At 43.5% G+C, this 27,620-nt stretch overlaps 5 protein-coding genes and 4 non-coding genes across 14 annotated transcripts; 5 read left to right on the top strand and 4 right to left on the bottom strand.

Moving 5' to 3' along the window:
• Window positions 1-411: 411 nt before the first annotated feature.
• LOC133013895 (tetraspanin-7-like) lies at window positions 412-1,509 on the top strand. Its single transcript, XM_061080986.1, has one exon. It carries the CDS (start codon window positions 412-414, stop codon window positions 1,498-1,500), a length of 1,089 nt encoding a protein of 362 aa, XP_060936969.1. The 3' UTR covers window positions 1,501-1,509.
• A 3,489-nt stretch (window positions 1,510-4,998) lies between these two features.
• Window positions 4,999-10,353, top strand: def6c (DEF6 guanine nucleotide exchange factor c). Its single transcript, XM_061068574.1, has 12 exons — window positions 4,999-5,199; window positions 5,856-5,996; window positions 6,425-6,607; window positions 7,098-7,328; window positions 7,415-7,561; window positions 7,687-7,795; window positions 8,152-8,372; window positions 8,467-8,574; window positions 8,864-9,030; window positions 9,199-9,397; window positions 9,489-9,579; window positions 9,841-10,353. Exons 1-12 carry the CDS (start codon window positions 5,104-5,106, stop codon window positions 10,059-10,061), a joined length of 1,914 nt encoding a protein of 637 aa, XP_060924557.1. The 5' UTR covers window positions 4,999-5,103; the 3' UTR covers window positions 10,062-10,353.
• Window positions 10,354-10,937: 584 nt separating this feature from the next.
• On the top strand, window positions 10,938-13,186 carry mcat (malonyl CoA:ACP acyltransferase (mitochondrial)). The gene is made up of 5 exons (XM_061090990.1): window positions 10,938-11,510; window positions 11,941-12,028; window positions 12,100-12,317; window positions 12,497-12,634; window positions 12,755-13,186. Exons 1-5 carry the CDS (start codon window positions 11,082-11,084, stop codon window positions 13,025-13,027), a joined length of 1,146 nt encoding a protein of 381 aa, XP_060946973.1. The 5' UTR covers window positions 10,938-11,081; the 3' UTR covers window positions 13,028-13,186.
• A 2-nt stretch (window positions 13,187-13,188) lies between these two features.
• Window positions 13,189-25,936, bottom strand: bik (BCL2 interacting killer). Of its 6 annotated transcripts, none has more exons than XM_061091427.1 (9): window positions 25,876-25,936; window positions 25,533-25,783; window positions 23,076-23,209; window positions 15,802-15,869; window positions 15,686-15,714; window positions 14,584-14,687; window positions 14,189-14,341; window positions 13,986-14,100; window positions 13,189-13,799 (listed from the first exon to the last, which is right to left on the bottom strand). In XM_061091427.1, the coding sequence occupies exons 6-9, from the start codon at window positions 14,676-14,678 to the stop codon at window positions 13,683-13,685; spliced, it is 480 nt and encodes a 159-aa protein (XP_060947410.1). In that variant the 5' UTR covers window positions 14,679-14,687; window positions 15,686-15,714; window positions 15,802-15,869; window positions 23,076-23,209; window positions 25,533-25,783; window positions 25,876-25,936; the 3' UTR covers window positions 13,189-13,682. The 6 variants fall into 6 exon arrangements, with proteins under 6 accessions (XP_060947410.1, XP_060947490.1, XP_060947166.1 ...); XM_061091507.1 differs by having other exon boundaries at window positions 15,802-15,866; XM_061091183.1 differs by lacking the exon at window positions 23,076-23,209 and adding an exon at window positions 19,139-19,581.
• On the top strand, window positions 16,602-27,501 carry ttll1 (tubulin tyrosine ligase-like family, member 1). Its single transcript, XM_061090935.1, has 10 exons — window positions 16,602-17,086; window positions 17,192-17,315; window positions 19,173-19,381; window positions 19,488-19,668; window positions 19,966-20,103; window positions 20,271-20,379; window positions 20,675-20,818; window positions 21,642-21,728; window positions 22,792-22,955; window positions 25,664-27,501. The coding sequence occupies exons 2-10, from the start codon at window positions 17,203-17,205 to the stop codon at window positions 25,791-25,793; spliced, it is 1,275 nt and encodes a 424-aa protein (XP_060946918.1). The 5' UTR covers window positions 16,602-17,086; window positions 17,192-17,202; the 3' UTR covers window positions 25,794-27,501.
• trnay-gua (transfer RNA tyrosine (anticodon GUA)) lies at window positions 23,089-23,176 on the top strand. The gene is given in 2 exon segments: window positions 23,089-23,125; window positions 23,141-23,176. It is a non-coding gene; the product is annotated as a tRNA-Tyr (tRNA).
• trnay-gua (transfer RNA tyrosine (anticodon GUA)) lies at window positions 24,008-24,094 on the bottom strand. Its single transcript is given in 2 exon segments — window positions 24,008-24,043; window positions 24,058-24,094. It is a non-coding gene; the product is annotated as a tRNA-Tyr (tRNA).
• Window positions 24,481-24,567, bottom strand: trnay-gua (transfer RNA tyrosine (anticodon GUA)). The gene is given in 2 exon segments: window positions 24,481-24,516; window positions 24,531-24,567. It is a non-coding gene; the product is annotated as a tRNA-Tyr (tRNA).
• trnay-gua (transfer RNA tyrosine (anticodon GUA)) lies at window positions 25,343-25,429 on the bottom strand. The gene is given in 2 exon segments: window positions 25,343-25,378; window positions 25,393-25,429. It is a non-coding gene; the product is annotated as a tRNA-Tyr (tRNA).
• Window positions 27,502-27,620: the final 119 nt, after the last annotated feature.

Below are 27,620 nucleotides of genomic sequence, written 5' to 3'. Positions count from 1 at the left end.
GGGGGTGCATAGTCGGACTCCTCCGTCCATCCCACTGCACTCACCTCTTGCCTTAACCCGAGTGAGGGGAAGCAGAGCGCGAGCAGATGTCTGGATGTGACTGTCAGCGGAGAAACTCCGAGAGCCGGTGACCATGCAGGTGGAAAGAACGCCCGAAATAAACAGATAAATAGGTTGGAAACAAGGAGGCTGCGGAAGAAGATAACGGAACGATGCAGCACCCATCAGCAAGATTTACTGTCCAGTCGCTGCTGGTCGTCTTGCTGGTGGCTTAATAACCAGTCATAAAGAGGTGGGAGGGAGCTTGTGTGTTGGAGGAAGACGAGTGTGAAAGCATTGATAAAGGAAATTAGAGAAGGTGAGTGTGTAAAAGAGAGAGAGAGAGGAGTAGATAAAGCCGGAGCAGGGATCATGAGCTCTGCACAGCCGTACGACTCGCTGTCAGCCCGGCCGAGTCCCAGCAGACGAGCTTTGGACTGGGAGCGTGACCAGTTAGCGGTGCGAAGACTGTCCTGCCCACAGGGTCTCGACCTACTCACTCCTCCTCCTCTTCCTCGTCGACCCTCGGCCATCCCCGGCTACCTGCTGTCCCCCTACCAAGAGCAGGAGGAGCAGTCCCACCACCAGCAGCAGCGACTATCCTTGTCTATGTGCTCAGAGGCCTCCCTGGGTCCCCCTGCACCTCCACCTGTGGGAACTCCCCCGCCCTGCTGCCGCCCAGTGGGAGTCATGCACCTCCTGCGCCTGGGACTCCTCGCTTTCAGCTGCCTTTTCTGGGCAGCCGGCTTGGCCCTCTTCACCCTGGGTGTTTGGGCTCAGATTTCCCTGGCAGACTTCATGCTGTTGTCGACCAATCGCTACCCCAACGCCCCGATCATCCTCCTGTCCACAGGGGCTGCCGTCACCACTTGGGGCTTTTTAGGTTGTCTGGGGGTGGCTGCAAACCTGCCCTGCGTGCTGAGGGCGTATGGGTTCTTTCAACTTGCTGCACTTATAGCCGGTTTGGCTGCTGGACTCTCGGGCCTCTTCTACCGTGAAGATATTGCTGGAGGATTTCGCAGCGGCTTACAGCAAGCGGTGGCCGGCTACACAGAGGATGAGGGCCGTGCCGATGCTCTAGACAGCCTTCAGAGGGCCCTGGAGTGCTGTGGAGCTGAGGGTTGGCGTGACTGGCTCACTTCAGATTGGGCTTCCCAACATATGACCTTCCTGGCTAATGAGAACAGTTCCTCGTTGTCCCTGCCGGACAGCTGCTGTGCCAGGCGCAAGGGTTGCAAGAATCGTCCTCTTCTGTCAGATGATAACGACGAAGTAGTTGCTGCAGGAATCCATCCACACGGCTGCTTCCGTAAAGTCTTCAGTCTGGTCAACGACAACGTCTTCCACATTGCTGCCACTGTGTTGGGATTAGCCTTCACCCAGATTGGAGGCATTGCCCTGGCTTGTCTGCTTGCCAACAAACTAGCACCAAGACAGCATCGTCGTGTGGTGGCACATTAAGGCTCGATGTTAAACCAAGGATTGGTTATTAATGCCATGAAGAGTCAGTCGAGTTGCAAAGTTGGGGGAGTGTTTCTGGGCATTCAGGGTTCCACAGCTACTCCTCTCACTTTGCAACTCTTTGATCCTCATTGTTTGAATGGCTCTCTTTAATGTACAGATTTAATTGATTCAGTGTAAGGGGGAAAGAGGTGCAATTAAAAGTCCTATTCTGTCCATTTGGTGCATTAGTAGCTAGTCTGAGGTCACATGATCTTGGGGCCAGATTGAATAGCTTCTTTTATTCCCACAGACGATTGCATGATGCCAAGGTCTTCAGAGCGACATAGTGGTAATTTTCCCGTCCAGTGGCCACATTGTTTGATTAATACATGCTCTTGTCTCCACCTGAGCGACCATGGATGTGTTGATCTTAAAATGAGGTGAGGTCAGGTGCGTTTTTGGTGCTTTTCGTTTTTGTGCTGTTGACCAACAAACAAGGAAGTCTACGGTGCAGTATTTTATTGTTACTCAAATGGTACACGATCAGAATAGTGAAATAGATCTATATAGGCAGATGCACAACGCGCATACACTCTGCTGTCCACACCTGCTTCACCTCAGGGATCCTGTTGTCGCTTTCACTCCGAATGCATGAGCAGATGGTTTTTCCATACAACCTGGCAAACGTGCCTTTATTATTGTAATCGGCTTTGGGGCAAGCATGCCATGCTTTTATAGGAAATAGGAGATGGCGCTCTGATTGGCTAATAGCATATTACCAAGGACACCCATGATTTATTCAGATTTGAACCCAATGCACCTGGTGCAACAATCTTTGTCATTCTTTAACTGTTTGGACCCTTAATGCACTCGCTCCATTCTGCTTAGATTGTTAAAATAGAGCCTGATATGCTTGTACAAAGTGATGTTTTTCTGCCTTTTATGCTGTATTCAGTCAGTCATTTTAAAATAATGACTTTATTTATGTACCATTACTGGTTAGAGTTTAACTTCTGATGTAGTATATGTGAATGCACAGGAATGTTCACCAGCAGTTTTCGAATTTAGACGTTTTTGTCTGTTTGTGTTCAGCAGATGTTCATCTCCACATCATTTAGTTTTGCCATCACAAAGCTCAACACTGTGCTGGAATGGTGCTGTAGCAACTAAGCTAAATACTGTCTGTGAGCTTTTGTCTGTTCCATTTTTACTGTGTCCTGCGCTTTGTAAAAATCTGCTTATGAGATTTGGTGAGAAAAAGAACGCTTTTAAATTTCATCATCCGTGTGTCATTGTTTTGATGAGTACGGAGGCTCTGAGGCTCTCAAGGCTCTCAAGGCTCTGAAGCACAAGTTTATCTCACAACATTAAATGTTAGCGCTACTTCCAAAATCCTTGCTTGCATTAGCTTGACCCACATATTGGGTTTTAGACAGATTTTAGAATACTGCAATGAAATAATACAGATCCATTAGCCTCGCTTCGAGCCTCATCATCAATTATTTCACCTTTCCTCTTCAGGATAGGCATTAATAATGCTTCGGTAATTGTAATATATCAATTGTGTTTACATTCTGTAATATATAATCCATATTTATTGTGACCAGCGGTGCAAACATGGCATGATTGAAACTGTATAAAACCATATCTGTTAACAATACATGAAAAATCTTTGCCTCATTACAGGATATGATATTGATTGAACACTGGGAATGTCATGGTCCACCGTCCTTGAATATATTAAATGTATAAATGATAACAGCATTATCATTATGTAATGGTGGTGTAAAAATCTGCACAGCACAGCAAGGCAAATGCAAATGTATATATTAAAGATTGTGTGAATGTTGATATCTTGTAGAGTAATTTTTTTGTTTGGGGACTTAAGTGAAGTATTTATGTTTCAATTTTACAGGTGGCAAAGCCTGAAGCCTCCATTAGCATTTTAAATACCTTTGGAAACATGTCTGGGTTATTATTTTATGACCAAGGCCAAAGTGGACGAATGCCAGACTGGTCGATCCTCACATGAGACCTCTGGAGACCTATTCTGAATTATGGCAAACTGGACGACATCTCATTTAGCACCTGAGACGGCAGTGATTGGATCCGACCTTGAAGGGAGACAACAGCCACGGCAGCGTGATGAAAACACAACAGGTCCCGATGCAGCAATTGTTAGTTTATGGAGCAGAAAATCATGAAATAAATCCTCAGCTCAGAAGATGATTTTCATACATATATCACAAACCCCCCTTTCCTTAAACCCTACTGACATCAGTGTTTTTGATACAGCCTGCGTGCTGCGCTCCAAACAACGACGCACGTTTTCATGACCTAATTATGCTATTGATTAGCCTACATTAGGCCTAACAAGGCTTGCGGATGCTTTCTGTCTGATTGCACTGTCCCTGTTTAACCTATTTTGCTTGAGATCGACATATCCATGATCATGATTTCAACATGCATAAGATGAGCTCGGAAATATATTATACATGACACCTCAACTCAGGGAAAACCCAAGGGGATCCGTATTTAAAAAATCCCACTGTTAATTCATTGCGAGCAGTAATCTACATTACACCAAATTTATTTAACTATACTGTCAAATCAAATTACCAAATTCCATTGCAGTAGTATATAGTCCATAATCACAAAGAATTTCTGCTTCATATGATTTAAACTTATTTAGAAGGCTCAATAAGGGTGAGGAGAAACTTCCAATGGATTTTTTTACATAGGAAAAAGACAAATGTACTCAGGAGAGTCACAGGTGAGGAGTTTTGTGTGTGAGTGTTGTTTGTCTGTGTGTGGGTTTCAATCTCTAAAAAACAAACTTACTTCACTGTTATATTTCACATCAGCCATTATCATGTCCCTGCACTTGGAGCCACTGAAATAAGCCTGGCCTCGGGCCTCTACACACACATGGGTGTGTCCTGAAATCCTCTGCAAACCTCCGGAATCTGAAAACAGCTCTGATCCCGTTTATTTGCTTTTGGACTTGGCAGGTTCACACATCCATGCCTGTGCAGGCTGTACAGAAGTCTCACACCCGGGATATGTAGCTTGGATGTAGGTCTGGATTTGGCTTGTGGGCCCAAGTTGTTTTTATGCAGATGTCGTTAAAAGAGCAGAAGAACAGAGGGATGTGTCTCTTCTCTCCTCCTCTATCGCTCTGCCCTTCATCTGACACTTTTTGAGCCTTGCAGTTTGCACAGCAGCCTGCTCTCTGCCCTATATTTTATTTGGCAATCCCCCCCCCCCAACACCACCACCACCACAGCAGCAGCTCTCTCTCTCTCTCTCTCTCTCTCTCTCTCTCTCTCTCTCTCTCTCTCTCTCTCTCTCTCTCTCTCTCTCTCTCTCTCTCTCTCTCTCTCTCTCTCTCTCTCTCTCTCTCTCTCTCTCTCTCTCTCTCTCTCTCTCTCTCTCTCTCTCTCTCTCTCTCTCTCTCTCTCTCTCTCTCTCTCTCTCTCTCTCTCTCTCTCTCTCTCTCTCTCTCTCTCTCTCTCTCTCTCTCTCTCTCTCCAGTCCGTCGCTGCGTAAAACCAATCCGCCGCGCTGCGCATGGAAATGTAGCTGTTTTGTTTTTACGCACGGCGACGTCTCCAAAAAAAGATGGACCTAAAATCCGAGCTCCTCAAGTCCATCTGGTACGCGTTCACGTCGCTGGACGTGGAGAAGTGTGGCAAAGTGTCCAAGTCCCAGCTGAAGGTAAATGAGTGGTTGTTTGTTTAGATCAGGGAACGGAGACAGACGGACTTTAACTGCGTTTTTGTGCCACATTGTCCTCTGTTGAAACAAACCAGAACTCTTTGGTTTCTTTAGCTGCCTTTATACGCTGTAAACAAATAATGTAAGTCTATTTTGTAATCTGTGCACTGGTGAACACACAAACGCCCTTAAGGCTCACACACACAATCCCAAATATGTCCCACCAACAGACACGTAACCCACTCAGATTAGAGGAAAATCAGCTTCGAGCTCAAAGTCCAACTTTCCCCTTTGTGGCTTTTCCTACTTTATTACCAGAAACATAACAACACCAGCTGTGTCAGGGTTTTATTTTAGATAACTTGACATGTGAGTGTTATTCAGTCTGTCGTGTGGCTTTCTGTCCAGTTCCTACATGTCTGTGTGAGCCCCCACTGCAGGGAAGAATCCAGGGAAACAGCCCAAAGCTGCCCTGACATGCTCACTCTCTACAAACCAGCTGTCTCTACTTGTGTGTGTGTGGATATATGTAGAGATATAGTGTGCACAGAAAAATCAGTCTGAAAGTGTGATTATATATACCTTATACATGCACTGTGTGTGTGTGTGTGTGCGTGTGTGTGTGTGTGTGTGTGTGTGTGTGTGTGTGTGTCTAGGTGCTTTCACACAACCTGTACACTGTGCTGAACATCCCACACGACCCTGTGGCTCTGGAGGAGCACTTCCAGGACGATGACGATGGGCCAGTGTCCAATCATGGCTACATGCCCTACCTCAACAAATATATACTGGACAAGGTTAAAAACGATTCTGACCACAAGTTTGTTTCACTTCCAGTTATTGTGATGCCCTTTATTTCTGCACATGCTGTAAACGATGAACAGGAAATGTCATGAAATGTCCAAATGACCAGATTACTCAGAACTCACCCACTGATTAATTCAGCTGCTATACTATTTAGGTTTCGGAAACTTTAAGTACATTTTTTGACCAGATATCTTTATACGATATATAAGATATATGCACCTATCATTGGAGTTTGAGCTTTTTTGGTTTGCTCCTACCAGGAAAATGTGGACATTTCAAACATTACTCAGAAGCAGAAATAATCGTAATAGTTCAAGTTTAAGCAGCTTTCCACCGATAACTGTTTTATTTCAGACATAATAACTGATGTTCAATCCCTTTCCTGAATGTTTCATTCCTTACGGCCCATGTTGTTCAGGTCAAAGAGGGGATGTTCGACAAGGAGAAGTTTGACGACCTGTGCTGGATGATGACCATGAAGAAGAACTTCAGGGGGATACCACAGGGGGCGCTGCTATCGGAGAGAGACTGTTTCAAGCTCTTCTGTCTATTCAACCTCTTGTCCGAGGACCGCTACCCACTGGTGATGATCCCAGAGGAGGTAAACCATGATGTCAGACTGGGATTGTTGGTGGCACTCAATAACGGAGATCGTATATTTTATAAAGTAAAAAAATTATCCGTGTGCATCAAGAGAGAAGATCACAAACCGATATGAAACATGGAACAAGTGCAAAACTTTGTCGTGATCAGCTAATTGCGTCAGATAATATGAGGTTACACAGAAAACTTAACGTGTGTCCCTAACTAATCGCTCAGTTTTTTAACAGCAGTGCAAGTAAGTGAGTTAATGAGGCTCTCCCTTCCTGCGTTTCCTCCATTCTGCTCTTTGTTTCCTGTCGACAGAGACCAAAATAAACGGAGTTTGAACCCTTGACACAGAAGCCTCCTTCTGTAAAAGTATAGAACAGAAGTATTCTGATGCAGTACGACAGTGTACTATCTGAATCGACCCATATCAGTGACAAAACTGCAGCGTACTGATTATTTACAACCGGGTATTTGGTTTTTATGGTTTCAATGGTTTTTAGGTGGAGTATCTCCTCAAGAAAATCTCCACGGCGATGAGCGAGGAGTGGGACGGGAAGCTGCTGGAGGACTTGATATCCCAGGACGCCACGCTGCTGGAGGAGGGCATGTCTGTGTGGACGTTCCTGGAGCGGATGATTGCGGGCCAGCTGCTGAGGGTCACCAGTGCCGAGGCCTTTAGTCTGGCTCTGCACGAGGTCTTTCTGGAGATGTATCACAACGTCCTGAAGAGGGTGGGTAGTTATTATCGTGTTTTTTTTACCCAGTTCTATAAGTTCTCTTCTTGTGTCTTTTTCATCCTGACCAATGTTGTTTTCAGGGATATATGTGGAAAAAGGGGCACGTGCGTCGGAACTGGACGGAGCGTTGGTTTGTGCTGAAGCCGTTCTCCATGGCGTACTACGTCAGCGAGGACATGAAAGACAGGAGAGGAGAAATCCAGCTGGATAAAAGCTGTATCATAGAGGTTGGTGAGGAGGTGTATTGTTGAGTGTTTGTTTCCCAGGTACAAACCCTCCAGAATATTTCAAGAATAGTCAGGACTTCGGTGAATGTCTGAAAGCAGCTCAAGATGTTTTCTCTCTGTTCCAGACTCTTGCAGACAGGGAGGGGAAACGCTGTTTGTTCTGTGTGAAAACCCACAATAAAACTTTTGAGATGAGTGCGTCCGACCAGAGGAAGAAAGTGGAGTGGACTCAGGGTGAGTTGTTGCGTCTGAGTAGAAACACAAGGACAAGGTCACCTTTTAACCACTCTGATTATAATGTGTGTGGCCGCTGCTGTGTTTTGCTTGTTGTTGTTACCAGAAAATCCTCATAAAACGAGTTGTGGAACCAGGCTAAGGAATGTGTATATATTATGTGTATAGATTTTCTATGGCAGTATGAAAGGGGGAGAGAGAGCAGAGGAGACATGCAGCTGAGGTTGAGTTATTTGGGTGTCCTTGGAGTGGCCTCTTCGTTCAGGTTTAAGTTATATTGGATAATTAAATGTTCGTGCATTATACAATATTAAAGGCTGTGTGTGTGTGTGTGTGTGTTTGTGTGACCTCTCCAGCCATTCAGACAGCCCTCCGTCTCCAGGGCGAGGGCAAGTTCTCCCTTCACCACGAGCTCAAGCTGAAGCGACGGGTCCAGCGGGAGCACAGCCAGCGGGAGCGCAGCCGGAGCGCCCGCAGCAGCTGCAGCAGCCAATCGGACGACTCCAACATCCAGGAGATGGAGCGGATGGAGAAAGAGAAGGACAAACAGGATCTGGAGATTGAAAGCATCATCCAGGTGAGAGGGGAACGGGGTCGATAATGGAATCACAGGGTCAATAATGCCATAATTATAATTATGTGTTAGCTTCCTATACCATCTGCGTCCCCAGCATGCACGGGAACTGGAGAGCAAGCGAAGGGAGGCGGAGGAGAAGGAAAGGAGGAGACAGAGGGAGGTGCAGATGGAGCTGGAGAGGCAACTGAAAGAGGCTGAGATGGTAAAAAAAACAAAAGTTAGACAGATGACAACATGTATTTTCTATTTTTCTGAAATGGGATTTAGCGTCCATCCCAATATCTCTGTTCTCGGAAAACAGCATTAACACTCTGGCATTATAAAATTCAGATTCAACCCTCAGTGATTTTTAGTGCTTTTAGAAAAGGTTACAGGATTCCTGGAAGAGGTGAATCAGGAATAGGACAGTTCTTGCCACTCAGCTGTTGTTTTTGCGTGTGCGTGTGTGTGTGTGTGTGCGTGTGTGTTTGTGTGTGTGTGTCTGTGTCCAGTTGAGAGACAGCATGCAGGCGGAGATGCACGAGAAGGAAAAGGAGGCTGAGCAGCAGAAGAAGAGGATTCTGGAGCTGGAGTTGACGCAGCAGAAATTGGAGGCAGCGCTCAATGTGGAGATCCAGGCTCGGCTGGAGGAGGAGAAGGTCCGACAGGAGCTGGAGAGGTGAGTAACACACACACAAAAACATTTCAGAGAACAAAGATCACAATCACTTCCTTTCCATGCATATATCTCAGTCGCCCTCATAGTCTCTTGGCCTCATGTCTCTAAACTTCTGCTCTGAACTAAGATGTTTTCTGGTGTTTTCAGCAACCTTCCTCTTTTCTTTAGGTTGCTGGAGGCTGAGGAGGAAAAGAAGAGGCAGTGCCAGCTCCTGCAGGAGCAGCAGAGGGCGCAGCAGGACGTCAGCCCCATAGAGGAGGCCTCCGACGTGAGGACGGAGGTGGAGACCCCCTCGGCCCTTTACTCAGCCTCGCAGGAGCTCCAGGATCTGCAGGCGTCTCGCCAGAGGAGCCACCAGCGCCTCGAGGTGCGAAATGTGTTTGGATCAGCTCGGTGAACCTCATTTTCAATACAACAGCAACCCTAACTACAAGTTTCTACTCATCCTCTCACTCCAGGAGGTTCAGGAGAAGCTGAGGAACGCCACTCAACATGTGCGGCACTGGAACGTCCAGCTGAACCGCCTGATGACGCCCATCGCTCCTGGAGGTGCAGTATTCTCTTTGTCTGTTGTGTTCAGGTCACACAACAATGTGATATTAAAAACTATATGCAACCTGCTGAGATATCAAGGAGCAAGAATCTCTACTCTGCTCCAGGGGCTATAATAGATTAAGTTAAATCATCCAAAGAATGAGTAAGTGTTTGGTATCACAATTTTTCAACAAAAAAAAAATAGGACAGGATAGAAATGTGGTATGCATGAAGATAACAACAATAAATTATATCTCATCTATTTTGTTTTTGTAGAGTGTTTGGGACAACGCCTGTCGTCCAAACCAGTGTGTCCCAAAAAGGAAGGAGCGCTGGCGAGTAACGAGTTCATCACTAAACTCAAGAAACGATCAGATCAGATGGAACAGATCGATCACATGACAGAGGACGACCGGACGCTGGAGGATTACATGGAGGCCGCCCACCTGTCGGACGGACCCGAGGAATCACAAGGAAAACCCAACGGACAAATGTGATAACCATGCTGACTGTTTTCATATGAACAATTCAACAAAGTTTAACCTAAAAAAATGTGTAGGACTGTGAGTGAAGGGGGACTCGTCATTTACAGTAATATGTAGAGAATCTGCAGAAAGCATGGTAATATATTTATATTCAGAGGTTTATCCTGAGATGATGGAGGACAATGATGACGAGCTCAATGTGATGCTGGATTCAATAAAGACCCATTTGACTGAGATCAACAGAGATGTACAGTTTTGTACAATAAAGTTTATTGCTGAACAATAAAACTCGATGATTTTCTGATATATGTCATTTTTTACTACTCTGCTCTTGCAAGTTCTCGGCTGTGACGACAACTGGAAACCACAGGAAGTTGTGGAAGTAATACATTTGTTAAAGGTGTACAATTTTAAAACACCATTGATGTATTTACCCTTTTTTTGATAATCCGATTAGCTTTACCCATCATTCTTTGCCGATTATTATTTTACCTTATAAAATCAATATATATCATGTAATCCTGGTTGTAATTTATAATGTATGAATTATATATACATAATATATAATAATTATTTGATGTATAAGTTATCATATACTTCACATCTATATATAATCACATAAGGATTTATATAATCATGTATATTGTATACACATCATCATTTAGTTATGTATATTATATATCCTTTTAGTTAAATTCTTCATTCTTTTTTAATTGAGTTCTTGTATGACGGTATATATAAAACTTATGTTTTATATTATTGTGTCTTTGCATACTAACTTTATCAATAAAATCATGGCAGAATCTGACCTAAGGGGGGCGCTGGAGTGTGACAATGACCCGGAAAGAAAATAGCCGAACCCTCCCTGGTTCAGACAAGATGGCGGCGCCCTGCACTGGGTCATGCCGGCAGCTGGAGCCTCTGTGTCGGATGTAACACTTGACTAATATCGGTCAGTCCACTGGTTCAATCCACTGGTGCATGATGGGGTGGCTGTGACCAGTGAGCACGTCATCAGCGGAGCAGATCACCATGTTGAACCCGGTGCTCGGCAGCATGTCGGCCGCCTCCAGGGGGAAGAGGCTCGGGTCTCTGCTGTCCCTCAGCAGGAGACTGGCCCACAACCAGGGGGGATCCCCGGACCCCCCGCCGGAAACCTCCGCTCCTCTACCGGACCGAGAGCCGGAGCGGAGCTGGAAGCGCCGCAAGGACCCCAGCGGCCGCTCGGTGTTCCTCTTCCCCGGGCAGGGCAGCCAGTTCGTGGGCATGGCCCGGGGTCTCCTGAAGTACCCCAACGTGAAGGAGATGTTCGAGGCCGCGGAGAAGATCCTCGGCTACGACCTGCTGTCCCTGTGCCTGCAGGGCCCCGAGGAGGAGCTGAGGAAGACGGTGCACTGCCAGCCCGCAGTGTTCGTCACCTCCCTGGCTGCCGTGGAGAGACTCAACCGGGAAAACCCAATGGTGCTGGTCACTCGATTAATCGGATCAATCTGCAAAATCGGTTCACTGAACGTTTTAATCACAAGTAATAGGTTTGGTTGTTGTTTTGACAGAAAAAGGAGTGAAACAACTTTTTTCTCAGATGAAAAAGTTGTGTTTTCACATTTATAATTTGCTCCTTTAAACAATATTTAAGTACCAACTATACATACAAGTTATAACATTATAATAAATGGTTGTTATTATGAATGGCAAAAGAAAAACATCAAATTATTTTATTGATTCATATTCATTGATTCGTGAATTATAGCTTGATTCATGATTGTGATTGTCACAATTGTGGATTCATTATTTGACAGACTTATTAATAGACTCATAGCTTCGGCATTTATTCAACATATTAATATTACTCATCCACTTATTTTATCTTTCTTCACACGCGTGTCCGCAGGCTGTTGAGACGTGCGTTGCCGCTGCAGGTTTCAGCGTTGGAGAATTTGCTGCTCTGGTTTTTTCCGGTGCCATAAACTTCACAGAAGGTAAATATGACATCACATCCTGTCTTGTGCACAGTGAGTGCACCGTGCTTACCCCCAGCTGTGTCCTGTAGCCCTGTATGCGGTGAAGGTGCGGGCCGAGGCCATGCAGAAGGCCTCAGAGCGGATTCCCAGCGGGATGCTGTCAGTCATCGGACGAAATCAGGCTCAGTATAAATACGCATGTCTGCAAGCTAAAGAGCACTGCAAGAGTCTGGGGCTGGAGGAGCCGGTGTGCTCTGTGGCCAACTACCTGTTCCCTGACGGCAGAGTCATCGCGGGACATCAACAGGTAAGGAGCATAAAAGCAAAATTCAAAATACAACCACACCATATCAGGTTATACAGCCATTTCTACCTGTTATAAGTGAGACAGAGTTTTATATCTAAGTGTTGACATGTATCTGGGTCACAGCTGTCAGAGCGTCTCCTGTGACATGTCCTTTAATCCTAGCACTCTTGTCATTCTAGGCTCTGGATTTCCTGCAGCAGAACTCGAGACGTCTCCAGTTCATGAGAACCACGCCTCTCCCGGTCAGCGGAGCGTTTCACACAGAGCTGATGGCCTCGGCTGCTGAGCCCCTCCGAGAGGTTCTCAGACAGGTGGAGGTCAGTCTGACTGCTGCTAACTCACATCCGCCCTTCATGGTATTTTCTAAAGATTTACAGCTCACAGCGTCACAGCTCAGTTTATTTAATTTTATCGTCCTGGATGTCTCTCCTCCTCAGGTGCGGCGTCCCGAGATCAGCGTGTACTCCAACGTCGACGGCAAGCGCTACATGAACGAGAGCCACGTGCGGCGGCAGCTGGTGAAGCAACTGGTGTCGCCCGTGAAGTGGGAGCAGACCCTGCACGAGATCTACGAGAGGACGCAGGGGGAGCGTTTCCCTCAAACCTACGAGGTTGGCCCAGGGAAGCAGCTGGGCGCCACGCTTCAGAGATGCAACATGAAGGCGTTCAAAACGTACACGAATGTGCAAGTCACCACGTATGAAGACTGATAACAAAGTGACGTGGATTTGGAATTTAGCAGGAGGAGGGAAAAATGGACCTTAGCAAGACCAACTAAACGTGCAAGCTCCTGTAGTTGCTTCTCAAGGTCTTTGTTTGTGTGTTAGTCTGAATTAAATCCGTTGTTTTTTTTATTCAAGAGACTGCAACATTTTGTCTTTATGTTTTTTATTAGCATTATAAGAAAAGCAGTTTCAAAAATCTGCAACAGAAAGTCCAGCTCCCGTCATTTTATATTAAGCCAGGGTTCATATCATCCGTAAAAAACTTTTCTGGGCCTCTTAAACCAGTAAGAAACTAATGTGGATACAAAAGACTGCAGGCCAGCAACAGTCATGGAAACGTGTGTGTGACCTTAAAAACAACATTTCAGTGCTACATGAAACTGGCCAACTCCTTGGCTAATGCTATAAAACTGATTGAAATCCACCTGCGTTGGGATATTTATTTTCACTGGTACATTTCCCAGTAAGCTGCCCACAGTCGCCGCGTCAACGCCAATACCGCTCGTTAAAATAGTACAAAAAGAAAACCTCAAAGTAAACACCAGAAACACATCAGTTAGCAATAATTATCACTCGCCTGCAAACTTTTTTTTCTTGTCAAATATAATAATGTTGGAAAAGTCATTATTATTATGGCTCTTTAATCTTTCCACTCCATCCATAAGGCACCGAGGAGGGTCACTGCAGCCACCAGTGCCACAGTCACCAGGGCTCCTCTGGTCCAATCAATGCTGGTTATTGGTTTAAAACTGGAAACCTGCAAAATAAAGGAGTAATGAGTGCAACATGAAAACCATGAAGACTTAAGTACCCTAGCATACAAGTTTGCCAAAGGTCAAAACATGTGGAATAATATTTGAACATGTTTGACAGAGACTTGACCTTGACCTTTGACCTTGGTAAACTGAGAAACATGTATAATGCTAAGGAGGATGAGCGTTACCCAGGTTGTCCAGGCCTCAGCTCTGAAGAGACCCTGCCCAGGCGCAGTGCTCAGTATCCAGGCCTTCACTGCAGCAGAGAGGCCGTGGAAGCCCCATAACTGGTTGTGGAAATCCCTGGAACACATAAACACCAGGTTACACCCTCAATCGTATAAAAATCTGATGAGTAAACACAAAATGTTTTTCTTTTTTTTTCTTTTACCGATACACGGTCCTGGTCAGCACCTGAGCAGGTCTCAGCATGCGTAGAGGAGGTGGGAGCCGGTTTCGCCGCCTGCTGGTCCACTCCCGGTCCATCTGGTCCCCGATGGCAGCCAGTTGGCGGGCGAAGGCACGAGATGTCCCGTCACCGATTCTGAAACAGGAATAAGAGAGTCTGATCAATTAGACAGATAATTATTATTTGAGAAAAGCTATTTTTTTGCCAAATTACAACAACAACAAAATCCCTCATCATCCTCCAGGTGATTTGAAAGCGTTTGTTTTTGGCACAACTGATCCCACATGGTCCGTTGCCCGAAGCTCAGCCTGTCTGAGCTGTGTGTTGCTGATGTTATTACCAAACACACTTGAGTGAGGAGGGGCGTTCTGCTGTACCTGAGGTTAACGTCCAACAGGCCGCCAGTGTCCCCCTCACCAGGTCCAGCCTGGAGCGGGACGACTGGACTGGGCTGTCTGCTTTGTTTCACCATGTTTGTTTTCTGAGAGAGGCGAGAGAGAGAGAAAAACGGTATTATGCAAATTGTTCCTTATTAATACATGTGCCTGGAACTTCATGCAGGACACATAATGGCTCCCTGGTTTGACACTGGTGTTTGTGCTTCAGCCTTGCTTGACTTCCAACGTTCACAAACAGTCTGTGTAAATAGTGGCTCATGTTACCAGGATAGGTGGCGGCTGTGTTACCAGGGAGAAAATCCAGGGTGATAAAAACAGGCTCTCCCAGGTTTGAAGAGGTGACATCATGTGTTGGATTAAAGTCCAATGGTCGTTGTCCACCTACGTCTCGATCGATACTCAGGGAGTTTCAGCTCTGGAGTGGACATGAATCTACCTTCGTCACTACACTCCTACATATGACTTGTTATTTTCTGCAGGTTGGGATCCTCCTCCACACACCTGCCCTGACACCAGTTCCTGTTGTACATTCAGTCCTGCCCCTGAATGCAAATGCACCATTTCCATAACTCAAATCAACCAAACTGCCTCTGTTTGTTTTCAAGGAGAAGAAAATAAAACTTGCTCCTGCTCCAAAGAATCTACTCATATAGACATTTAATCTGTATTTCTACAAAACCTCAAATATCCTGAGGAAATCCTATATGCTAAATCTAATTTTAATTAATAAAATCATCAATTAAAACCATACATTTTGGGAAATTAATCACACAATCATACACAAACTAATAAAGAAAGGTTGTCGAGTATAAATTATTTAATAACCTGAAGTGTTTTTTCCATATTGCCACAACAAAGAGGTGATCTCATCCCTCAAAAGCAAACAAAGGTCGTTTTCAAGATCACATGTTAAGTATTACATGACCCATTAAATCCACACACGGTGAAAAATCTAACACAAACACCACTTCCTTTTAATAAGGTTATTGAATCATATTGCAATAGATACTAATCGAATACAAATGTCCCCTGTCATCATAAACGTGTGCACACACAATAAAAAATATAAAGTTAAACCAACCTTCTGAGTAGATTAAAGTCGACGCCGCCCTGTAACAGATATTTACACATTGTAGTTCAAATGTATAAGAGATGATAAATTAAATAAATATTCGTTTGTTGTTTTCCTGTACTTACAGCAGCGTCCTTTAATCTCGTTGCTCTCGGTTAACTGCCACGAATGAGCCTGGCCACGCCTTTACCTGCTGATACAGAGAGGAGCAGACAGGTGACATAACGTGAGCACTCTGCCAAAACAAGATGGAGCTGAGTTTCTCCTTTATTAAATTTATTTATCTTTCAGAATATACCTTTTTCAACAGTGGTAAAGTAAAGTATAGTTAAATCTTATAGTAAACAGTAATACATATGAGTTCAATCGTAGAATACATTACAATACATATATAGTTAAATCCTATAATACACCAGCATACATCTAGAGTTTACTCTTAAAATAGATTATATTACATCCTAAAACATGTGAGTTTGAAAAATTGAAAAACATTACAAAACATATATAGTTGAATCCCATAATACATTATAATACATATAGAACTACATCTTATAATACGTTATCATACATATAGAGTTAAAACGTATCAAACATCACAGAACAAGTTTAGTTACAATACATTATAATACATTGCTAAACAAATCTAGTTCAATCTTTTTATACATTACAATACATCCTAATACGTATAGAGTTACATCTTATTATAATACATTATAATACACAATAATAAATAGTCTCATGATAGATCCATAGTGTGAAATGGTTTGTGATGTATTCTGATGACATTGTGTTGCTCAGTTCGTGTGTTTGTTGTTTTTTATTGTTTCGTCACGTGCTTTGTGAGTTAAAGTTTTTATACAAATAAAGGTTGATTGAAGATGAAGACACCGCCTCCTGCTGGTGCTCTGCGGTAATGACACCCTGCAGTGACACCAATGCGTCCTCCGTTGCTAGGTTATTTGTCTCGGTGAAGGCCGAGTCCACAGCGGGCTGTTTGATGACACATTATTAAAATATACATAGTTTAGAAATTAATCTCTGAAGTGACCGCTTGTCGTGATTAACACGGGGGACTTTTATTGTGAAGAGGAGTTTGTTGTGTGTCCGGCTTCACGTCGCCTGCCTCCTCCTCGCTAGCATCAACAACAAGCCACCATGGGATGGGAGGGACGTCTGTGCTGTAGTGATGTTTGACCGACCCTCCGCCGCTGTGCTCGGCTGTGAGTCCCGCTAACCTCGGCTCCGGTGCGGGTGACTGACCGGGTCAGTGACCGGGGGATGTCCGCCCATCCTCCCCAGCAGCAGCATCATCAGCCCGGGGAGGAACCAGCAGCAGAAGCCCGCTAACCGCAGAGCCAGCCCGGCTAGCCGCTGCTGATGACTGGCTGTTTTACTGACATTGATTTTCAGGTAGGCAGCACATGCATCTCCTCCCTTTAGCCCTGCATCGTTCTCCCTGCACAGCCTTGTTCATCACCCGGTGTGTGTGTGTGTGTTTCACCTGCCCCACCCCAGAGGGAGGCACCATGGCCGGGAAGGTGAAGTGGGTGACGGACATAGAGAAATCAGTGCTCATCAACAACTTTGAGAAGAGGGAATGGATCCCAGTCACAGAAAACGAGGACTGGAATTTCTACTGGTAGGTTTCACATCCACACAGCACATGGTTCTTCTTGGGACACAGCATTGGACACGATGCCTTAAACTAAGCAATCGTGGAGGAAGCACTGGGATTATTTGCTTCTGTAGAAGTACCAGTATCATACAATTAAAGGTTCAGTGTGTAGAATATAGTGACATCTAGTGGTGAGGTTGAATGTTGTTGCTGAAGGCCACCCATCACCCTCCCCTTCCAGACATGAGAAAGAACCTGTGGTAGCTTCAGTTGTCATAGAAACTCAAAAGGTGTCTAGTTTGTCCAGTCTGGGCTACTGTAAAAGACATGGCGGCCTCCGTAGAGATGACTCACTTCAAATGTAAATATAAAGTATTTCAAAATAAAAGGCCAGTTCTAGGGGAAAGAAAATATTAATTTGTACAATTTAGATGAAACACAGTAGTGAAAACATTATTAGGATTAATTATATTCAATGTATGCCAATAGATCCCTTTCACCTAAATCTTACACACTGAACCTTTAGAATACGTCTCACAAATCAGCCACATGTACAATTTAAAGTAGTAGTTCTGCAGAAAAGTTGTGAACGTGACCAGTATGTTATTACACCGCGTTCCACATTATTATGCAAATTACACTTTGCTCAGATTTTCCTAAATAGTAATGCACAGCCAGTCAGTATAATTTTCAAGTCATCAACTGTTAGAGTATAATTCAAATTTTATTGAACAAAACTCCCAATGATAACAGTATTTTTTTCAAAAATAAAAAACTCAAAATGCAGTGTTCCAAATTATTATGCTGAGTTTCAGGGTTTCAAGATATTTTATAGGTTGTAAAGAATTAAAAATTGTCATTTGTTGAATTTGCAGCCTTAAGAGGTCATATTTACTGAAATCAAAAAAAGTGACGTCTCAGCCTTGTTGGGACATGGTGGCCATTCACCAACCATCCTCTACTCCATCCATCAGGACCATCAAGGGTTGAACGGCACTCATCAGTAAACAAAACAGTTTGGAACTTAGTCTTCATGTAGTCCTGAGCCCACTGCAACCTTTTTTGCTTGTGAGCTTGGTTTAGGGGTGGCCGAATAACAGGTTTAAGGACACTTGCAAACCTCTTGAGCATCCTACATCTTGAAGTCCGCAAGACTCCAGAGGCACCAGCGGCTTCAAACACCTGTTTGCTGCTATTCATTTAAGTGGCTGCTCTCTTAACCCTATGCATTTGTTTGGCAGAAATCTTCCTTATTTTGCCCTTGTCTGAACGAACCCGCTTTTGCTGTGAAACAGTGACAAATTTCTTCACCGTCCGATGATCACGCGCATTTCTTTTGGAAATATCCAATGTTGTGATACCTTGACCAAGGTATTGCACTATTTGCTGCTTTTCAGCAGCAGAGCGATCCTTTTTCTTCCCCATTTTGCCTGAAACATGTAGCTTGTTTAATAATGTGGAACATCCTTCTTAAGTAGATTTCCTTTGATTGGGCTCACCTCAACTAATTAACACAGGTGTCTGAGATTGATTTCAATCATCCAAATAGCCCTGAGACACAATCCCATCCATGAGTTTAATTCAAAAACTAAAAAATGAATGTTTATGACCCTTAAATCCAATTTGCGTAATAATGTGGAATGCGGTGTATATACTTTAATCATTTTGTTTACATTGATGCAGAGTGAGGAGGAACCAGTTGTAACCACTTTATATAGTATATTTTTGTACAGTGGTTCCCAACCTAGGATTCAAACCACTTCCTAAGGGTCTCATAAGTGGCTCTAACCAGAGGAGAAAGTCCAAACATTTGCACAGAACTATTTTACTGTTTCATATTTCAGTACCATATACTGCAGATGTATTTGTGCCCATGTGCAGGATGAGCATCCAGACCATCAGGAATGTGTTCAGTGTGGACACCGGCTACCGCCTGTCAGACGAACAGATGGTTAACCACTTCCCCAACCACTATGAGCTGACCAGGAAGGACCTGATGATCAAGAACATCAAACGCTACCGGAAGGACCTGGAGAAAGAAAGCAGCCCGCTGGCGGAGAAGGACGAGAATGGAAAATACATTTATCTCGGTATCTAAAAATCCATATTTATCTTCCTCTCTTCTCTTTTCCCTCACAGACACACAAATCATCGAAATGTGACAAAGCTGATTATGTTCACCTGTGTTATGGGTAGATTTCGTGCCCGTGACGTTCATGCTCCCGGCCGATTACAATTTGTTTGTGGAGGAGTATCGAAAGAATCCGTCCAGCACCTGGATCATGAAGCCCTGCGGGAAGGCCCAGGGCAAAGGCATCTTCCTCATTAACAAACTGTCCCAGATAAAGAAGTGGTCCAGAGACAGCCGCACCTCCACGTGAGTTAACAGAGACATCACACCATCATGCGAGGCTACAGCCACTACATGCATTTTGTTTTGTATTTTCTAATTTTTTTCTTTCTATTTAATGGTAAAACTATCACAAATCATCATGTTTTCGCTCTAGTTTCAACTTTTTAAATGAAATGCTCATCAACACCTGTATAATCTACTGTTTTAGCATTGGATTTCCAGGTAATCATCAGACACTGCTCATGATCATTCTTGTAAAGCATCAGCTTGGTCAGAGGTTGTTGTTTTTGCTGACGCTGGGTGTCTTGCTGTTTGCCGCAGGTTTGTAGCAGCTGCTAGTGGTAAGGAAGCGTATGTGATCTCCCTGTACATTGATAATCCTCTGCTGATAGGAGGGAAAAAGTTTGACCTGCGTCTCTACGTCTTGGTGACGACCTATCGGCCTCTGAAATGCTACATGTAAGACCTGGCTACGAGCATCCTTCAATAATCTTACACTATGTCTACTGCAGCATGTTTCAGACTGTTTTCTATTCAGCTGTAGTTGAAACATTACACGTTTTCTCACTAGGTTTTTGTGGTTTTATTTTAAAATGACATCAAAGTTGTTGATTTCACTCTTTCAGTTACAATCTGGGCTTCTGTCGGTTCTGCACAGTGAAGTACACGCCCAGTACGAGTGAACTGGACAACATGTTTGTCCACCTCACTAATGTGGCCATACAGAAACACGGGGTAAGTCTGTAACATGTCTGGTCCTGTTTTAATAACTGTTTGGTACAAGTAAAAGGTTTTATTGGATTTTAAATGGGTCTCAACATGCAACAGATGCAGAAGCTTCCTACAGGAGACCTCACCTCAGAGCTAATGAAGATAATATTCAACTGTTTTGATGTGTAAAATTGGTGGATTGCTCCTGTAAGATAAAACGTGTATGATGTAGCGTTTTCTGAAAAGATCCAAAGACACCAATGAATTCCAGGTGACAAGATATTCCAACACATATTTAGACTGTGTGCCTCTGATGCAGGATGACTACAACCACGTTCACGGAGGCAAGTGGACGGTCAGCAACCTACGTCTGTACCTGGAGAGCACCCGAGGAAAGGAGGTGACGAGCAGACTCTTTGACCAGATCCACTGGATTGTGGTGCAGTCGCTGAAAGCTGTGGCCGTGAGTAGACATGATGTAGAATTTCCCTTTTTACTCATGTGACAGTTTCTCTCACACACACTGGCTGACTTTATAGGAAGAAGAGCCCAGCTGATATGGATTTGGAGTGACTTTTTAACTGTATTGTGAAACATATTGTCCAACACTGCGACACACTTAAAGGTGCAGTGTGTAAGATTCAGGTGGAAGGGATCTATTGGCAGAAATTGAATATAAAATAATCCTAGTGATGTTTTTACCAGTGTGTTTCATCTAAATTTTACAAATTGCATTTTTCCTTACCCACGAATGGACCATTTATATTTACATGGGAAGAGGATCCTCTCTACGGAGGCCGCCATGTTTTCTACAGTAGCCTAGACTGGACAAACTAAACACCTTTTGAGTTTTTATGACAACTGAAGGTTTCCACAGGTTCTCCATCATGTTTGGAAGGGGAGGGTGAGGGGAGGGGTTTTAAGCTGCAACTTGCAACTTCACCACTAGATGTCACTAAATTCTACAGACTGAACCTTTAAGTAAAGTTAGGCACGAACAGATTTTAACGTTGGAATAGTGGGTTAGAAATGTCTCAAAAATTGAATTTCTGATTATTAAATGGTTCTAACTTCTTTGATATGATCTCTTTTTAGTTTTTTAGCCCATTACTGCGCTCAGCTTCACACACACGTCTCCTTCAAAGTGATTTATTCCACTTTCTCTCTCTCAGGCCTCTATACTCAGGCTGCTGTGCGCTAATAGTTACGTCCACTGGTGATGTATCACAATCGCTAGTTGTTTACTTCCTTGCTCTAAATTGGTCTCCCTCTCTTATTTCTCTCAGCCCGTGATGAACAACGACAAGCACTGTTTTGAATGTTACGGCTATGACATCATTATCGATGACAAGCTGAAGCCGTGGCTTATTGAGGTGAGTCATTTAAGGAGGAGTTCATTATGCAAATACACACACCTACAAACTCAATAAAAAAGGGTTTAATTGAGTAAATATTAAACTCTGCTCCATAAAAACATGTTTTTGCTCAGTTCCTGAAGGCAACAGTTACATATTTTCACCAAGCCCATGATACTTAACATGCTAACACAGTGACTCCACTTTGGGTTGAGCAATTTTAAATGGCCTTAAGGGTGATCTTTGTGTCTGTTTGGATGTGTGCCTCTGTGTCTTTAATTGTGTGCTGAGGGCGTTTCTTTAACCCATTCTAGTCTGATTATCCTCGTTGTAAAACATTGCAACAAATGCAGTGTGTGAACCAAGTGATACAGGCTGGTGCAGGCTAATCGCTGGCTGGTGTTTTCCTTAAAATAGGAGGCATTTGTCATTGTTTCTCAGGTTTCTTTTACTGAATATATTGCTTGTTGAGAAGTTGTCATCTTTTTACTGCACTTGCTCCTGACAGCTGCACAATGAAGTTGCTGGGTTTCCAGGCTAGGTCTCAACTATTTCTGTTCACAGACACTGATCTGATCTATTTTGGTCGACACCCAGTTGGTTTTAGGGCATGGACGCTCCACAGCGACAGACTGATCAAATATGTGCCACAGACCTTGTCAGGAGCACTCCCTGTCAGTCATTAGTCTTGCTACTTGCTCTGTTTCTGGTTGACCTTACAATAGTTGCGAAGGTATGTGTGTATCAACAGAGCGAGCAAAGAAGTCTTTGTGTGTGTACTCAAGGAAGTAAGTGTGTGTATGTTTTGAGAATAATTCATCCATGTGCGTTGTAGCACAGTTGCAGCTACATTTCCTGCCTGATAAGAACTCTTGAATATGATATTTCAAGTTTGCCATGAGAGAATTTCTTCACAAAGGTCACAGTGACCTCTTGGGAGTCTGGCAAAAAAAAAGAAGTATGCTGCCTTTACTGGTTGGCGTAGGCAAGCAACGACAGGGCAGTAATTCTACTGTATTTAGAAGCAAAACACCTTATCTTCAAACACACAATGTTCTTTCTGTTTCTGTGTACTCCTCAGGTCAATGCATCTCCCTCGCTCACTTCCAGCACAGCCAATGACCGCATCTTGAAGTACAACCTCATCAACGACACCCTCAACATCGTCACGCCCAACGGGGAAATCCCAGACTGCCGCTGGAACCGCAGCCCACCCCGGGAGGCCCTGGGCAACTACCAAGTCCTGTGAGTGACACCGAAATCCATCAGATATGTCCAGACACACTGAATGTAGCTGGAGGGTCACACAGCAGCTAAATATAGCGCTCAAAAGTGATCGCCTGCTGATTTTTAAAGGGTGTATACCTCTATTTTGCAACCTTCGATAGCTCAGTTGGTAGAGCGGAGGACTGTAGTGGAAAATACCAGGTATCCTTAGGTCGCTGGTTCAAATCCGGTTGGAAGGAACGTTTTACTCTAACATTGTTGTCCAGCACCACCTGAAACAAGGACACAATCTGACTGAACAAGTTTATGCTGAACTGTAAATCATTAACCACCTGTTAACCCATGTAGTTCAAGAGTAGATGACAAGAAGCAGCAATATATGTTTCTGTTTGTTTCATTCACAAAAGACAAAAGACTTAGTTTGTTTACTGATTCATCAGATGTACCTCTACAGATCTTCTTTAATTCCAATACATTAATGTTCAGACTGATTTAGCTACAGAACAATAATTCGTATAATAATTTTTATTTTTTCCTCTTACAGTACCTTGAACCTTAACTTCATATTTCAAACACATATTTTCTCTTTTACACTGTAAAATTAAATCTATTACGTTGTAATAACATAAAAAAATTGTAGTTGATTTTTTGCAGTGATTCATCCTTCAATAGCTATCGAAGGGACAAATATGATGTTTTTCAGGTGAAAATTGATTTGACACTTTGTACTGTGCACCGCATTGCTTATGGTTCAACTTCAGGATCTGAAATAAGGAAAGACCAGTCCTACTCTATACATCAAAACTAGAGCAAAAGTTAAGGACTACCAGGATGAAGCCCTGTGGGGCCAGTATGCATGAATGCGAAATTGTTATATTAATAGACAGGGGACTAAATATCGCAGCATCCTCTGGGGACAAAGAATGTTGTTTTGATATTTCAATAAGGACCTTAGCGGTTAATGTCATGGTGCTGTTTGTGGACTTTGTAGGAGAAATCATCAGGGGAACAGGATTGTCTTTGGTGGTATTTTGAGTGCTAAATTGACATTGTGCTTATTAAAATGTCTCTCCTTCGAGCCGGATTCGAACCAGCGACCTAAGGATACCTACTATTCTCACTACAGTCCTCCGCTCTACCAACTGAGCTATCGAAGGGACACATATGTAATAACAGCTGAAAATTTGACGGGACACTTTCTACTGTGCACCGCATTGCATATTGTTCAGCCTACAAGATCTGAAATAAGACCAGTCCTACTCTATACATCAAAACCAGAGCAATAGTGGAGGACTACCAGGATGAAGCACTGTGGGACCAGTATGTCTCGTGAATGCAATATTGTTATATGAATAGACAGGAGACTAAATATATTACAATTCATTCTCCGGGGACAAAGAATGTTGTGATGTTTGAATAGGGGCCTTATCAGTTAAAGTCATGGTGGTGTTGGGGACTTTGCAGGAGAAATCATCAGGGGACAAGGTATGTCTTTTTTGGTATTTTTAATGCTGATTTGACATCGTGGTGGTTAAAATGTCACTCCTTCGAGCCGGATTTGAACCAGCGACCTAAGGATACCTTTTATTCTCACTACAGTCCTCCGCTCTACCAACTGAGCTATCGAAGGGACAAACCTGCCTATCTACAGGCGAGAAATCGAAAGAACACTTAGCAAAATACATGCTCGTCAATGGAAGGTCAATTCTCAATTGTTGGGAGGTTTATATGTGCTTAGTGCTCACACGGGGGCTGTTGTTGGAGTTAAGCACAGTGGAGTGGAGCGTTGTAGTAACTATGACAGACCTCTAAAGCTACAACAAGGATAGCGGCTAATGAATGGAATGGAAACATGTTTGGCATGTTTGTCACACTGTTGAAGCAGAAGAGTTCTGTTTTGGCAGCATTAGAGATAAATGACTCAGTGGGTACATCCAGTTTAAAAAAGCAGCATCTGTCAAAACAAACTGTTCAACATCTGCTCAGCAGAAGGGCATCGACCCTTCTGCCTGTGCTCTTTTCCAAATACAATTGTGGTACTCGAGGGAAAGTCAGATTCATAAGCCACACAGCTTTTAGTGATACTGTTGTGTAATGTGGTTAAATATTAGTCCTTCAGGCTGGAGTAAAACCTGCAACCTAAGGATGCCTGGTAATACCTACAACCCTCCGCTCTTCAAGCTGAGCTATCGAAGGCCTGTTAGAGCTCACCCTGACCCTCATAGCAATGCAAACTGTAGGATTGATCCTCTGGGAACAATGAATATCTGGATAAAGGAGAAGCTCCAGGGTTCGATACAACCACACAAAATTAGGCTGGTGTAAACCCGCCCTCATATATACAGTAAAGTGCATAGTAGTAGCCTACTGGGGTGGTTGACAGGCTGGCACAGCTAAAATGCCACTCCTTCGAGCCGGAATTGAACCAGCGACCTAAGGATATCTTGTATTAAACCTACAGTCCTCCACTCTGCCAACTGAGCTATCGAAGGGTTGAGGATGTCTGTATGTGACTATTCGTCAAATCCATGCAGAGGTAATTTGGCTATAACCCACTATGAATGGTTGTGAGGGTGATGTTAGCTTAGTGCTTACCAGGAGGGTATTGTTAGTGTTAAGCCTCTTGTTCCCCATGTAACGGCAAACAAAGGTGGCAACAGGAACTTGCTCAAAGGTGTTTCTGTACTGCATCACTCCACTGACGAACTCCTTCTCGGTGGCACCAGGTACGACGAGGAGCAGGCACAGAGCGAGAATGCTGAGCGCGACCTGCGGAGCCGCTCGGGTCAGTCGCTGGGGTCAAAGGGCTCCAAGGGGAGTGCAGGCATTCGCCCCGCCGCCGCCACCTGGAAATGAGGTGATATTGTTGAATGTTAATGGCTTCCTGTACAATATTACAGGGTCCAGCATGGGGGATACAAAAAAGGACCACCCATACTTTTTTTACTCCAACTATCCAACAGAGGACTGTTCTCTCTCTCTCTCCACATCTGACTGACTGAGGCACACGGGGCAATAACCCTACTGCTGGAAGGGAGAAAATCCACAATGAGGTCATGTTGTATTTGGAGTTTAAAGGTTGGAGGCTGTTCTTATCAATGTGTAACCAGAAATGTAAAAAACAAATGGTATGTGGTTTCAGTGAGGTTAGAAAAAGTTTTGGTCTCTTGAAACAGCAACAGGTCTCGACCCAGACCAGGCTCTTTCCAAAGAGAAGGAAAAATGACCCAAAAAATGCTTTGATAGAATAAAATATTGAATGAAACCTCATGAGACGGCTCCGACCGCTGGAGATTTCAGGTACCTGCCACAAATAGAAAAGTGGCAGTTACACAAAGTAAAAAAAAAGTTTCGCCAGTTGGAAAACAAAGTACGAAAATCTGACGTGAGCAAGAAGAATCAGCAACGTGAGCTATGCATGATGACTGAGCACTGACGTCTTAACTCGGCTCACCACACAGATGCTAAAATGAAGGAGCTCTGTGAGATGAAGTGAATGGAAATAAAGATGTTTTAGATATGATTTATTGATAGGCAGATGATACTTAGATAGATAGAATTAACAGAAAGAAAATGTATAATGACCCTTAAATAGATGAATTTAATAATGTTTTATTTGTTCATTATCTTTTCGCGCTGGGAGCGCTTTAAGATTGATTGTATTCAGTGCTGAACCTTGTTGCACTTTATCACTTTATTTAAAGATATCCCATTATGCATTTTTAGTTGGACGTTCACATTTATCTTATTTATAAATCTGCATTTTTCCTGCAGAGGCGGAGATATTGAATCAGTGATGATGAATAAATGTCCATATTTTTTATTTTACTAATGTTGGGCTTAACAGTATTGAGGAATAACTGCAAGATTTGTGATCTTATTTAAATATTACAATGCATACAGTTTAATGTTAATGCTGGAACAGTACCAATCAAACCATAGACTATTTATAAAGATGGACGACGCGTTCCCACTTCCTCCCACTCTCCAGAAATGAAGACAAAATATGATCACTGCCATCTTGTGCCTATGACGTCATTTGGAGCCATTTGGAGTTCCTGGACAAATGAACACTTTAACAAACATCAGTGTGATAAGAGCTATTTAAAATCACTGAAACCATCTTCGAGAAAAATGTATTTGAAGTGTACTTCCGATGTCCTTGTCATGTCTGCTAACATGGAGGAGGCAGTGTTTATGACCTATACTGCAGCCAGCCACCAGGAGGTGATCGAGACATTTTGGCTTCACTTTCGTGGAGCTGTCATGTCGTACATCTTTATTTACAGTCTATGTTTGAAACCTAATCTTATGTTTGCTTTTGTATTAGTTGTACCTTGAGAGTGGTTTTCTCCTTGTTACTGCTAGAACAAGGCTAATACAGTAAGTCCACATGTGTTGATCTATTATATCCTACTAAATTCCCTTGTAGCAATCTGATCTGTGTCAGTCATTGTTGGACAGTGAGATAAAAGCATAATGACATTCCTCTGTCTATGACACATTCATCATTTCAATTAATTTTCATTTTTTGTCTTGGTTTCAATAAAATATCCATACTGGTGCTGCCTAGACACGTTTTTACATTTCAATCAGGGGTATGTGGGAATATATGGGTGTACTGGCCCTTTAAGAATGTTTTGACGCGTTTAAACATCATTGATTAGCAAGAATCTCTTTTTA

This window comes from Limanda limanda, chromosome 1 (assembly GCF_963576545.1).
Source record: "Limanda limanda chromosome 1, fLimLim1.1, whole genome shotgun sequence".
Classification (NCBI taxonomy): Eukaryota; Metazoa; Chordata; class Actinopteri; order Pleuronectiformes; family Pleuronectidae; genus Limanda; species Limanda limanda.
The sequence above is the reverse complement of the archived record's forward strand: the minus strand, read 5'-3'. Positions and strand labels throughout refer to the sequence as shown.